Raw genomic sequence first — 13,724 nt, 5'->3', positions numbered from 1 at the left:
AATAACCAAAGATCGTCAGATCTTGAAAAAGCCTTGCAATGTGGTAAATTGTAAAAAATACCAAAGAAAGGATCATTAGACCTCTTTTGCCATCAATGAGTTGTAATTTTAGGTATGTTATTTCTATTCTTAGACCTCAGTTTTCTTACTTGTAAAATGGGGTTAGGCTAGGTGATGCATTCAACAAACCTTTATCAAGTCTTTCCTATAGGCATGTGGCTCTCAAGGGATAACAAAGATGAGTAACAATTCGGCTGAGCTTTATGGGCATTTATCTGGCAGTGGTGTATTAGACAGATCTGAGTGGAAGGAACCAGAAGTCTATTGTATTAGCTTGACACAGCAGAAATTGGAAGGAGGAACAGCAGGTTACCTTATGCTGGCATTATAAAGTCACTAGCCTAACTATCCAAGGTGAGTTAACAACTTGTACTAACAAATAAAAGGAATAATCTCTAAAATTCTGATTCATTTTCCCAAGACAGAAAAAGGAAAATGAATCCAGGAGATGCAGAAGCCCAGGAACTTTGGAAGTGGGGCTCACCCTTTTCCACCACTACCATCCTCCAAGCCTCTCAATGAGGTTTATTCAGTTAACAATGCAAAAGAAGCATACACAGAGACCCAAGAAACAGCTTATTAATACAGTATTTATTTGTCTTCCCTCTGTCAAACCCTGACCCACGGCTTTCCCCAGGGCTGCCTGGTAAGATGGAAGGGGAGGTATACACAGGCTGGAAGAGACATGGAAGGACCAGGATGACGAGGAGGAACGTTCAGAAACACTGGGGGATAGAAATGGCTCCATCACATGGCGAAGAGGATGAGGAAGGCCACCATCAGGCAAAAGAGCCCCATGGCCTCAGACAGGGCAAAGCCCAGGATGGCGTAGGAAAAGAGCTGCTGCTTCAGGGAGGGGTTCCTGGGAGGAGGAAAGGTGGGTGAGTCTGGTTCCTTGGACACAAAAGGGATAATAAAGATATCAATAGGAGAAGGGTAAGGAAACCTGTCTGGCACTTATCTCAAATACCAAAGTGGTCAACCTACTGATTTGTCTTTTAGGATGAGAAAGATCACACCAAAGTCTGGCCATGTGGGTGAATCTTAGCCCAGTTATCAGCTTCAGAGAATAAGCTGCTCTGCTCTGCAGAGATTTAATGGGAATCCTAACCAATCCATGATTCATTAGCATTGTTTATCCAAATATTACCACCTCAAAGGGGAATTAAAAAAAAAAAAATCCACTATCCCCACCATCTGTTTCTATTTAGCACTGAGTAGCTCCTGGCTTTAGGCATTCAGCAGCCAGGTCCCACAAGAAGCCCCCTAGAACAGAATGGACTAAGCAGTTAAGAGGATCGGTGAATAGGACAACCTTCTTTCATTTAAAATATGGCCAGAACATAAGGATCTTATACCCCCTACAAAAGGTGATCATTCTAATCTGAAGGTGAAGAGATAGTTGGGAAGATAGAAATGCAACCAGGAAATATATACTCCCAGTTTCAATGATGCTACCCATTAATCCAGTTTGTTCAGTTCTGGTCATCAGGGAGATTCTGACTGGCACATCAACACCATATTGTACTCTTGTATTGTAACTATGCCAGGACAACTAGGTCTCCTTTGGAAAAATCCAGGAAAATAACCTTATATCCCCACTGGTATTAAGAGAACTTACTGGTCTCTGGAGGGTTAATTTAGTTCTAACAATGAGTTACCAAAAGTCTTTGGGGAGCAGACAGTCTCAGAATCTCAGTGGCAATGGGGCAGGCTGAAGTGGCAATAAGGTATTCCCTGAGTTGTGGGACAGCAACACTGAAAGGTGATATGGAAGCTACAGACTGGGGGAGACAGAAAGCCAGAGGTGGTCCCAAGGAATAGGACCCACATCCATAAAACCAAACTTTGCTTCTATTTCATCTAAAGATTTAGGTGTCCGTCGTCCCCCCCACCCCCTCAGAAAGTGCCAGCTAAATTCACACCCTGGAAACCCCATTTTAACCAATGAGATCTTTACTCTCCAATCCCTACCTTACCTGGCATAACCAATGATGAGACTTCCAAACACAGTCCCAATCCCAGCTCCAGAGCCGGCCACCCCCACAGTGGCAGCCCCAGCCCCGATGAACTTGGCTGCTGTGTCAACGTCCCTTGAGATGGCGCTAGTTTGGAATCCACATCTGGGGACAAGTGAGGTCAAGGGACCTGATGCTGCCAAAATGCTGAGGTTCTGTGAGAGAAAGAATTAGGCTGTAGGGGAAGGCACCTTGAAAAACATCATGAGTTTCTGCACCAGAACCACACTGTAGCCTGCCTTACCAGGTCCTAGTGATTGTTCCTCAAAACTGTAAAACATCCTTCACAGCACTGTAAAGTTCTGATATGTGGAAAAAGATGCTGAGAAGATGAAATCTGAATACATTCATGTATGGTCAAATACCAGATTAATAGGATGTCTGGAAGCTTGAGACAGATCAGGGAACTGAACCAAGTTTGGTGCCCTAGAAGAAGCTGCTTCCTAAAAACCCAAGAGCTAGAATTTCCTAATTGTAGGTCTAGACTGGGACAAGGCAGGTATCAGTATCACACACAGGCAGTCTTTTAGAATGTCACTAAAGTTCAAGAGCAGGAAATGTGGATTAATCAGTTGGCACTATTTTTCTGCAACCGAAAAGAGAGTCCTACAAAGATTCCTGAGGTTAGATGACTTGTCTAGGGTCACAAGGGTTTAAAACAACCTTTCTTTGTGTTAGAGATCCCTTTACCAGTATGCACCCCCTCTCAAAATGTTCTTAAATGTATAAAATACACAAGATTACAAAGGAAACCAATTATATTGATATAGTTATCAAAATTTAAAAAAAAAAGTTCATGGACCCAAAATTAAGAAGCCCTGACCTAAACAGTGGGCAGGTTTTACTACCTCTTCTATCTCCATTTAAAACCACTGGCTCCCCCAAAACCCCCCATACCAAAGTCCCACTCATCTGGGTTGATGTCAGGACACCCCCTGCTGGCCTAAGCAAGTAAGCATTCTCCTCTCTGATGACCCCCATGGTCAAAGCTCAACTTCACTGTCGAATTACCTCATCTGTCCGAACCTCTGGCCGTTTGTGTACCACTGCAGATAATGGTCTACTCAGCACCTGAGAGCTGCTCCTCACCTGGCAGAAAAGAAGCAAAAATGTCACGGAGATTGCCTAGAATGCTCCTGGTGGCTCACTGCCTTACCACAGAAAGGTTGATTGCCCTTCCTTGTCATCCAGTCCTCCCACCATACTCATCTCTCCCAGAGCTCAATTTCAAGTTTTAGATAATAACTAAAACATGTCTCCTCCCCTATCCATGGGGTGGAGATCAGCAGGCCCCAGGCTACAAGAAGACCCTACTCCCTACAAACCCACTGCTTGTGGGAACTAGGAGGCACATTCAAATTCCTTTCCCACTCACTCCACAGGCAGGAAGGACCAAGGCTGCATCATCACATAAGAAGGAAGCCCGGGATTAAGGCAAAAACGGACTTACTTTTAAAAACACTCCTTAAAAGAAATGAGATCACCTGTGCAATCTTCACAGATTAATCTACCCCAAATCTCAACACTCTTTTACTATGCACAATGTCATTAGTGATTTGCATAGAGTAGACTCTCGGGAAATGTGGATTAATCAGTTGGCACTATTTTTCTGCAACTTGAAAGAGTCCTACAAAGATTCCTGAGGTTAGATGACTTGTCTAGGGTCACAAATACAATATGTCAGAGGCAGGACTTAAAACCACTATCTTCTAAGCTATGCTTCCTCTTTGCTTTATAATAATATATGGCCTGCCCCTAACTAGACCATAAGTTCTCCAAGGGGAAAGAACTGTGTTTCTTTCTTCTAGTTATTCTAGCACCCATACAGGACAGGGTTCTGTACACAGCTATAGCTTCATCCACATTATTGACTGAATTTGGGTGACACAATATTCCCTGGACATTTTAAATATTAGTGATTTCACTGCAGTGGGTACTTCACTGATACAGTTCACACCCCTCTGATAATTTAGCTGCAAACATTCCTCTATCTGCAGCCAGCCTGGTGCTGAGCCTCGAGGAACTTAGCAAGGTTGGTCCTTGCTAAACAGACACAGGCAGCTACTGAGCCTGCCATGGATGCCTTTCCTTTCGACCTTGGTAACACTTGCCAGACTGTACTTTGCTGGCATAGCTTTAGAGAAACTAGGGTCACAACCTTCACTGTCACTTCTACACACATAAGGTATCAGTGCAGGGCTTTAAGAGGGACACAGGGGCAGCTAGGTGGTGCAGTGGATAGAGCACCAGCTCTGGACTCAGGAGGACCCGAGTTCAAATGTGGCCTCAGACACATAACACTTACTAGCTGTGTTGATTCTGGGCAAGTCACTTAACCCCAATTGCCTCACACACACAAAAAAAGGAGAGGGACACAAAGTACACACAACAGCCACTGAGTGGTTAGGTTCCAAACCCAGATTCCCAGGTCTATATCCCACTTTCCCCAGGGAGTTGCATGAATGGAAATGGTCTAGAGATTTGGGACTCAAGTGAACATTCACTTACCTTGCTGAATTCACTTCCATATCAGACTACCATAGCAAGGGAGTCCCAGAGGGTGTCACTTCCCCAGGTGAAAGTACCCCTCCCCACAGCCTAGCTGTGAGGAACAAGGTCTGATGACAAAGACAACTGTAAGTGGAAGGATGGAACAGGTTTTGTTCCTTTTCCCACCCACCCCCCATTTGACTGTCAGCTACTCACAAGGGCAGGAGTAGAGATGAACTTGGCGCAGGCGTACATTCTCGGGGTGAGGGGCAAAGTTGAAGAGCTGAGGGCATAAAAGCAGTGTTAGAAATCAGAATTACTCCTCATTTATTACACAAAGTAAACCAATGACAGCTGAAAGGGCACTCAGAAAATTCAACTGAAATAAAAGTGGGGCTTCAGAAGCAGCAGTACTCATTTCAAAAAGGAGAAAGCAAGAGAATCAGAGAGAGGAAGTATCCCATTCCAACTTTACTAAAATTAGACACAGAAGTTTAATTAGAAACTTGGAATCTGGGGCAGCTAGGTGGCGCAGTGGATAGAGCTCCGGCCTCGGAGTCAGGAGGACCTGAGTTCAAATCCAGTTTCAGACACTTAACACTTACTAGCTGTATGACCCTGGACAAGTCACTTAACCCCAATTGCCTCACCCCCCCCAAAAAGAAACAACAAAAAGTAAGAAACTAGGACTCTATTCCCCTCAGAAACACCAAGATTTGGTCCTTATAATTTACAGCATCTCTAACCAAGGCTCACAGCCCTTTGAAGACTTGACTTCAATATGAGGAAAGCAGGGTCTTAAGATTCAGGATAATGTACTCGTTATTAGTCTGATAACTGCTATTCCATCTCCAAAACTTCCCTCCAGCCCAGATTCTAGTATTCTTAAGTTAGTTTAGTTGAGGATACTACACAGAATGCCCTTTATCTAGTTCTTTTAGAAACACACACACACACAATTTGATTCTTACAACTCCAAAGCAGATAGTATCACTAAACTCATTTTACAGGTGAAGAAAACGAATCAAAGGGGATAAATAAGCTGAGGAGGATTCAAACTTGAAACTAGGTTCTATACCATGCTGCCTGGATCTATGATGAGCTTTCCCTTTAAGAAAAGCCATTTATGTACCTTTGGAAGTCACTGACAGAGATGGAGAACCTATGGGCTCCTTATACAGTTTTGTCACTGCATAACCTGGAACCATTTGCCTACCTCGATGCTTCAATTTTTAAATGAAAGGAGACCCATAGTGGGGCCAGGGCAGATTAGTGCTGGAAAGTTGACATTACCATAATAAGCAAACTTAGGCCACTATAGTTATCACTTTCATAACCTAAGAGGGCAAGAAGTATCGTGGCTCCAAGCACTTAAATACAAAGTCTTCATATCTAAGTTTTTTTCAGGTCCAACTTTGTCCTGCCTTATGCTTCAGTTTAATCAAAGATAACTTAAAGAGGAACAGCTAGGTGGCACAGTGGATAAAGCACCAGCCCTGGATTCAGGAGGACCTGAATTCAAATCCAGCCTCAGACACATAACACTTACTAGCTGTGTGACCCTGGGCAAGTCACTTAACCCTATTACCTAGCCAAAAAAAAAAAAAAAGATAACTTCAAGAAGCTACAGGAGAAATAATAAATGCACTGAAATGATCAGTAATTCCTTATGGGATTTCACCTCCCAGTTTGAGGAAACAGCTACTAACATGTCTTTTCTAATTGATCAGTGCTCAAAGTTGTAAATAGGTAGTTATCTATTAAAAGACTTCACAGCAAGTATGAGTTTCACAGTGAATTTACTTAAGTGATAAAAATTAGACTTCAACAATACTTACATGTCAGGACTTTGACTTTAAGGGAGGGGTTCTAAAACTTTTTTTATATTAGGGACCCCTTTGGCAGTCTGGTGCAGACTATGGATCCCTTCTCAGAATAGTCTTAAATGCATAATATAAGATACACAGATTAGAAAGGAAACCAATTATTATTGAAAGTTATCAAAATACTAAAAAAAAAACTTCATAGATTCTAGGTTAGGAACCCCTGTTTTAAGATATTAGAGTCATGTTCCCTTTTAGGGAACAAAAGTTATAACTAATAACCTAACAGTTTGCTCCTTATAATAATGTTAACTATTCAGTATTAATCTGCTTCAATGCCTGCCCAATTCTTGTCTCTCATATTTCCCTTGGTTTGAAACTTACTTTGGTCTCTGTTTTGCTTAGTCACATTGCTCATGTCCACACTGGCTGGTCTCCCTGCTTAAAGCCTGACATTAAGGATTATAACAGTGTATCTTCAAGGCAATGGGCCCTAGGTGAGGCAACGGTCATCTCTACTGGTCTACCAAACATGGACTGAGTGCTCCCCTTTGGGGGAGAGTAAAAGTGCTAAAGCTAAGTTTCTTTCCTTCAAATTATGAGATTTGATTCTATTTACCAAGACCACTTAGAAGTTGAGAACACTCAGGGAACACGAGTGAATAAAAAGAAAGTTACAGGACAAGGAGACAAGACCTTGAGGAGTTCCATTTAGGTTCTGCTGCAGCATGACCTTGGCTGTACCTTTTGTTTACCCCTGAAAACAACGCTGTTGGGGGTATGAGACACCACTTTCAGACAACTTTTAGAAAAACTCTGAGGGAAAGATGCCCTGGTGAACTGCTACATTGGCCCTACCTCTAACAGAGAAACCGGATGGTAGAGCAGTAAAGAGCCCTGGCCTTGAAATCAGAAGACTTGGGGGTTCATGTAAGATACTACCTGTGAGACTTTAGTTGTCACTTCAGCAGTGGCCTCAAGGTTCCTCATACAAAACGAAGGGTTTTAACTAAGTAACTTCAAAGGTTGCTAGCAGCTCTCCAATCCTCAGATCCTATGAATTGGCTTCCTCCCTGACTTTTCACTTCTGTATCACTCTCAGTTTCAGCCTGTACATGAGGGGAAAGGGAACTGTGTAGAAGGACAAAGTCTGGATCACTTGAGATACCTCAGGGGTTGGTTTTGAGGTTAGAATATCTAAAAGACAAATTTGGAGTCCTCTGACTTCTTGACAGGACCTGCCCACGAGGTTTGGCTGGGGGGGCTCAGGTTGTCTTATACCTGCTCCCCTGGGGCTCAGTTAGGGAGGATCCTCGCACAAGAGGGGGCCTCTGGAGGGGTCAGGCTGCAGGGAGGGCCCCTGGGGTGCAGTGCCAGGGGAGGAGGAAGCCTGCCCCTCACGTGGGCGCCTGGGAGGCGGCTTCCGGGACTAAAGGACATGACCAAGTGACATCTGCATAGCGGGCTACGGGGGCCTGGGAGGCCCAGCCGGCGCCGGGGAGGGGGTGGTGCGCCCAGCCTCGGGCCTGGGCACCGGAGGAAGGCCTCGAGGGAGGCGGCCCGCACCGGGGCCTATGGCGAGCGAAACCCAGGAAGGCGGAAGGAAGGATGGAGGACCCCACCCTCCCCCACTCCCTCTTTCTCGTTCTCCCTTCCTACCCCCCCCATTCATGCTTGAAGCCCAAGATGGCGCCACACCCGCGCGGCTGGAGGTCACCGGCGCGCGGGAAGGGGAGGTCTCGGGGCGCCAGGGTTGGGGAGTGAGGGATAATGCGAGGACTGGGGTCGGGGGTGTTCCAGGGAAGACTCCGCGAAGCAGCGGCGCGAAGTGGGATCCTTTGCGGGCATGTACGCGAAACCTAGCGGGAGCCAGGCCCCGGGCCTTACCTGCCGGCAGAGCAGAGGAGACAGAGAGGGGGAGGGGGAAGAGAGGCGTGCGGCCTGACGCACGCGTGCCTTTTGCCACCGAGTGGCGTCGGGAAGGACAGAGCGACCGAAATCTCAAGAGTTGGAGAGACGCTACAGCGCCGCCCTCCAGCCACATCGAGGCAGGCAGTCCGTCTCGCCATCTGCTGTTCGAAGGCTGGAGCTACAACCAGAGGCGACCTGGGGTAGACGCTAGGCAGTTGTGAGTTGCATACAAAACGTGGTCTGCAGTTTGCTCTAGACCGCAACGGGAATATAGACGACAGGCACATTCCCGAACATGCGCAGAGTCAAACAGTTGAAACACAGCCTTCGAGACTGGGGTGCTGCATATTACCAGAACTGTACCATTAAATATTCCTGTATCATTAAATATTCCAGTACCCCTACATCCTTAACACTTATGCAGCTTAGGGAAGCTTAAGTGTTTTAGAATCACTGTCCAGGAGTTGCCCAAGGGGAAACCCATTAAATGGGCAAATAAGCTGCAAAATGCCAAGCTCTAAGTGACAGCCTCATTTTTCGTGTTTTTCCTTTTAAGTGGGAGGAAGAAAGGAAGGTGGTGGTTGCTCTTTTATCAAATGAGATGGTGTATGTAAATGTAATGTGCTAATTATCAAGCGAGCTATAATGTATGTAAAGTTTTGCCAACCTTAAGCTGTGAAAATGTCAGGAATTCTCTTTCCTACTTGGTAGCAGCCACTAGAGAAAGGGCTGGTTCAGTGACCCAGCAAACGAAAGAGTAGGGGGCTGAGTTGGAATGAACTTGGGAGGTCATCTTAACCACCTGACAGAGTTCGGAGCAGCTATTCAATCCCTTACCGTTCTCCCTCCTCTTTACCTGCCCCTTTTTCTCATTTCCTCAACAAATACTGCCCCGTGGCATGCAATCGCTGCCATCCCCCATATCATCTTAGTTATTCCCCCACCCCCAGGTGTGCCATCTCTGGGTTCCACTCCCATCTCATCTAGGCAGGTATTGGGTGGAGTGGCATCTCCGAAAGACTATCCACAATCTCATCTTTTGGGGAACTTCTCCACTCCCACAAGGTGTGGCATCTTTGCTTCCCTTCTCCATTTCTACTCCAGGGCAAGCACCCCTGTTTGCAGCGTGCCAACTCTCGCTCTAGATTCCCATATCATTTCCTGAGCATGTACTACCCCAGTGGGAAGCTATCTGCCCCTCATGTTACCCCCTGCACAATTTACGGCTTCACTACGGGCCAGTGTTTCTTCCCCTTAGCGATATCCCCTCCTAGGTGGGTACCCCTTACCTCTGCACCAGCTCTAGACCTGTCCTATCACACTCCAAGCCGTCCTATTCCTCCCTTGTGTCTGCCTATCTACTCTATCTGCTCAAGGTTGAAGAAGGCCTTCCCACCCTCCCTCTCTCCCCCCCCCAAGGATGGGGGGTTCTAAGCTCCCTTTTTCCATCTCAGACTCCACTTGTTAGCACCCACCCCGCACCCAAACCATCGTGCTTCCAGGAAAGCAAGGGGAAAGATGGGAAACACACACTCGGCCCCCATGAAAAGGACAAAAAAAAAAAAGGAGGAGGGTGAGGAGAGAGTGGAAAAAAACCCTGGGCTGTAAATAAAGGCAAATTCGCCTCCCTCCGAGGAGCCGTTTGTCCTCCCTCCTTGGCCCCGTCCTTCCCGCCGCCCCCTCCCGGCTGCCTGGCGGGCCCCGCGGCGCCCCGGCCCCGAGCTCCTCCATTTAATCGGATTTGGGAGAAGGGGAGGATAAATCACGGCAGCAGCTTTACGGTCCCGGAGGAGAGGCGAGCCGCAGCCAGGCACACCCCGGCCGGCGATAAAACCCGCCGCTGAAAGCCCGCCGAGCCATTTCCCGGGACCCCGAGCGACGCCATTACAGCGATGTAATTTTGCCCGGATGAGGCCCCGAGTTTAATTATCCTCGCGGAGGAATTTCAATGCGGCCAATCCATCTTGCAGGCGGGCGGCAGAGGGATTTATATGGGCCCGTTATTTCACACCGATCCTCCATCTGCATTTTTATGGCCCTCCGCTCCAGCCCGGGGAGGGGAAGGGGAGAAAGCAGGAGAGGGGGAGGAGGGGCCCCCAGCTTCTCCAGCCACGTGCCCGGCCGCTGCGGTCTTCGCACCCCTCCCCCTTTCTGCGGGGGGCTGGAGAGATGAGGGGGGCCCCCCCGCACCCCTCAATGCACCTCCACACACACACGCGCGTGCGCTCGCTCCTGCTGCCGCTGCTGCTGCAGCTGCTGCAGCCGCCGCAGGCTGGTAGGCAGCCCCCGGGGACCACTCAATCAACAGGTCCTTACTAAATGCCAGCGGAGCAGCCCCGCAACTGACTCACACTCTGAAGGTCTGCAGGCCAGAGAATCGGGAGAAAGCAGGGGCCCTACCCTCCAAAAGCTTGCAGTCTACCCCCCCTCCACCCCGCCTGGATGTGCAAACATCCCTCTCCACTTGAGAACTGCAACGGACCTGTTCCACACCCCGTTTTTATGTGTGTGTCTATGCGGACATAGACACACAAACGGATATACACTCATAAAAATAAGTAAACGTGCATGTGTATGTATAGACTGTATATGTATATCTATATACATGTATACATACGTACCTATATACGCACGTGTGTATATATGTATCTGTGTGTATACACACACACACACACTTAGTGCAGTGCTTGGCACTTGAGAGGCATGGAATAATGCTTCTGAATTGGAGTGCTAGTCCTGTTCTCTTTCCTGCACAATACTCTCTCTTACCAGTCATCCACTTTAGAGCTAGAAAGGGTCTGAGGAAATCATCTTGGCCAGTTCCCTTTTACAGAATGAGGGAACTGAGGTCCCTAGAGATGAATGAAGTAGGCCAAGGTCACACCGAATTGGGATTCAAACCTAGGTCCTCAGATTCCAAATCCAGAGTTCCCCACTGCATTATTGTCTCTCTCCCCTTTCTTCCTTACCCAATCATAGACTTCAGGGTTAGAATCGATCTTAAGGGTCATCTCGGTCATTTTCAAATTTAGGGAACTAAGGACGAGCGACATCGCCCAAGGTCACACGGCTAATTAGTAAGCAACCTAAGATTCTCCGGTTCCAAAGCCAGGGGGTCTTTTCACTACATAACGGTCTTTTCATTTTCATCTCCATGTTCAAATGCACCTGAATTCCTGTGACCTTCCAGCCTCATTCCCTCAAACCCAAAACAAATCCAGTATATGCCTAGAAGTTACCCCCAGTAAACAGCTGTTGAGTACTCTGTCATTTCAAATTAATTTGTGCCAAGCAAGGTGTCTTAACGGAGTAGGTATTTAGTACACGTTTCTAGAATTGGCTCTTAAAGCAAGAGATAGCTTAGGAAAAAGAGGAAGCTGGCTCCTCTTTTTTTGTCTTATTGCTTCGAGTGTTCAGTGCAGTCAGCAACCAAATAGCATAGTGGGAGTTTTGCACCGGGCTAGCCAGGGTCCTGTAAATCGGGGGTTCTAAACCTATTTTGTGTCATAGACCCCTTCAGCAGTCTGGAGAAGCCTATGAATCAAGTTTTAAATATTTGAATAATTGAAGGAAATGCTAAATTTTAGTGAACAGGTTAGTGAAAACAAAGATGTATTTTTTTCCCATCCAAGTTCACACCCCTCCTCACCTAAATCTATCCATGGACCCCTTGGGAGTCCGTATACTCCAGATTAAGGATCCTACATTGGTCCCATCAGTGGCAGCCTCAACAGGCAGCTCTGGCAATTTCCCCAGAGTGAATCAACATTCATACAGAGGGTGATTAAGGAGGCTGGAGGTCATTTATTCTTCCTCACAGGAATGAGGGGGGAGGAGAGGTTATTAAAATAAAATGTGTTTGTAGATATCTGGTTAGTTTAGTAGGTGGTCAGTGCTGAGAGTCCCGAATTCAGAACTGATATCAGTTCTGAAATATTGGCCTGTTGAGAGGGGAGGTCAGAAGGGGAAAAATGGAACAACAAGCAGTGTGGACTGGGAGATAAGGAGATAAAAGGAGGCAGGGATGATGACAAGAGCTTAAAGACAACATGGAGTAAGGAGAAAAAAAAAATAACTGGGAGTGAGATGGTCATGGTTTGGCCTAGGGACCTTCCTGATCATGGGCTAGAGGAAAAGCCTGTCTTCCATTTTACCAAGAGAAAATAGAGCCAGAAAGGGAAGAGTGGGGGCCAGAGGCATCTTCTCCAATCCCGTCCTTCCACCAGATCCTGTAACAAGGCCTTATTATATAGCTGTAAAACAAAGAGGTTTCAGAAGGGCCAGAGAGATAGACAGAGTCAGAAGACCCCGGGAGTTCTAGTCTCTACACCTCTACTTCTCATGTTTGTGACCCTTAGGCAAATAAATCACAACTCCTCTGATCTAGTTTTATCATCTGTAAAATGGGGAAAATAATATGCTGCCTATACCTCACCAGACCATTGAGAGGAAACGGTAGCTGCTATATAATTGCAGCATTATTAGATGCCACTTCTAAAATCCTATGATTCAAAAGCTGGTAGCTGATTGTCTGGTTATACAATGCCTACCATCAGTCTCACAGTCTGTCTGGCTAATAGCCTCATAACCCAGTGGCACTAAACTGGGATTGGGCTGTTAATTCAATTCAGCAAATATTCATTGAGGGCTTGCTGTGTGCAGGGGATGGTTACATGCTTCAGGGATAAAAAAAAAATATGAAGAAGAAAATAGAAATGAGTGCTGGAAAAGATCTTAGGAATCATCTAGCCCAGTTTACTCATTTTATGAATAGAGAAATAGCCTTAAAGATGTTAAGTGACTTGCCCAATGCCACGTTGGTAAATGGCAGAGCTGGGATGCAAACCCATATCTTCTAACTCCAAATCCAATTCTCTTCTGACCATACCATGCCCTTTGAAACTCTAGTTAGACAACTGATAAATAATAAGACAAATACACAAATAATTAGATGAAGCAGGACAAAAGTACAAGATTTAAGAGTGCAGAGAAGTACCTGTGAGGGGATCAGGGAAGGCTTAATGGAGGAGTTAGCATTTGAGCTGAGCCTTGAAGAATGGGTAGGATAAACTTAACAGCACCTAGGTGGTGAAGTGGATAGAGCTCAGGACCTGCAGTAAGGAAGACTCATCTTAACGAGTTCAAATCTGGCCTCAGATACATGCTAGCTGTGTGACTCCGGGCAAGCACTTAGCCCTATTTGCCTCAGTTTCCTCATCTGTAAAAATGAGCTGGCAAAGGAAATGGCAAACCTCTCCAGTATCTTTGCCAAGAAAATCCCAAATGGATTCATGAAGAGTCAGACAGGACTGAAAAGACTGAACAAAATATAGGTAGAGTTGGTAAAAAGGTCTGCTCTAGGAAGAGGATAAAAGTAAGGAAACCTAAGGAATTTTTAAGGAACAGTAAGTATTTTAATTTG

At 46.2% G+C, this 13,724-nt stretch overlaps 1 protein-coding gene across 2 annotated transcripts; it reads right to left on the bottom strand.

Moving 5' to 3' along the window:
• Positions 1-630: 630 nt before the first annotated feature.
• Positions 631-8,604, bottom strand: ATP5MC2 (ATP synthase membrane subunit c locus 2). Of its 2 annotated transcripts, XM_027858412.1 has the most exons (6): positions 8,279-8,351; positions 7,334-7,500; positions 4,785-4,851; positions 3,090-3,167; positions 2,040-2,233; positions 631-922 (listed from the first exon to the last, which is right to left on the bottom strand). In XM_027858412.1, exons 3-6 carry the CDS (start codon positions 4,821-4,823, stop codon positions 808-810), a joined length of 426 nt encoding a protein of 141 aa, XP_027714213.1. In that variant the 5' UTR covers positions 4,824-4,851; positions 7,334-7,500; positions 8,279-8,351; the 3' UTR covers positions 631-807. The 2 variants fall into 2 exon arrangements, with proteins under 2 accessions (XP_027714213.1, XP_027714212.1); XM_027858411.1 differs by lacking the exon at positions 7,334-7,500 and having other exon boundaries at positions 8,279-8,604.
• Between the last annotated feature and the right edge of the window lie 5,120 nt (positions 8,605-13,724).

Source organism: Vombatus ursinus, unplaced genomic scaffold (assembly GCF_900497805.2).
Source record: "Vombatus ursinus unplaced genomic scaffold, bare-nosed wombat genome assembly UNPS02012958.1, whole genome shotgun sequence".
NCBI classification, from domain to species: domain Eukaryota; kingdom Metazoa; phylum Chordata; class Mammalia; order Diprotodontia; family Vombatidae; genus Vombatus; species Vombatus ursinus.
Note: the sequence above shows the minus strand (reverse complement) of the source record. Positions and strands in the feature narration are given on the sequence as shown.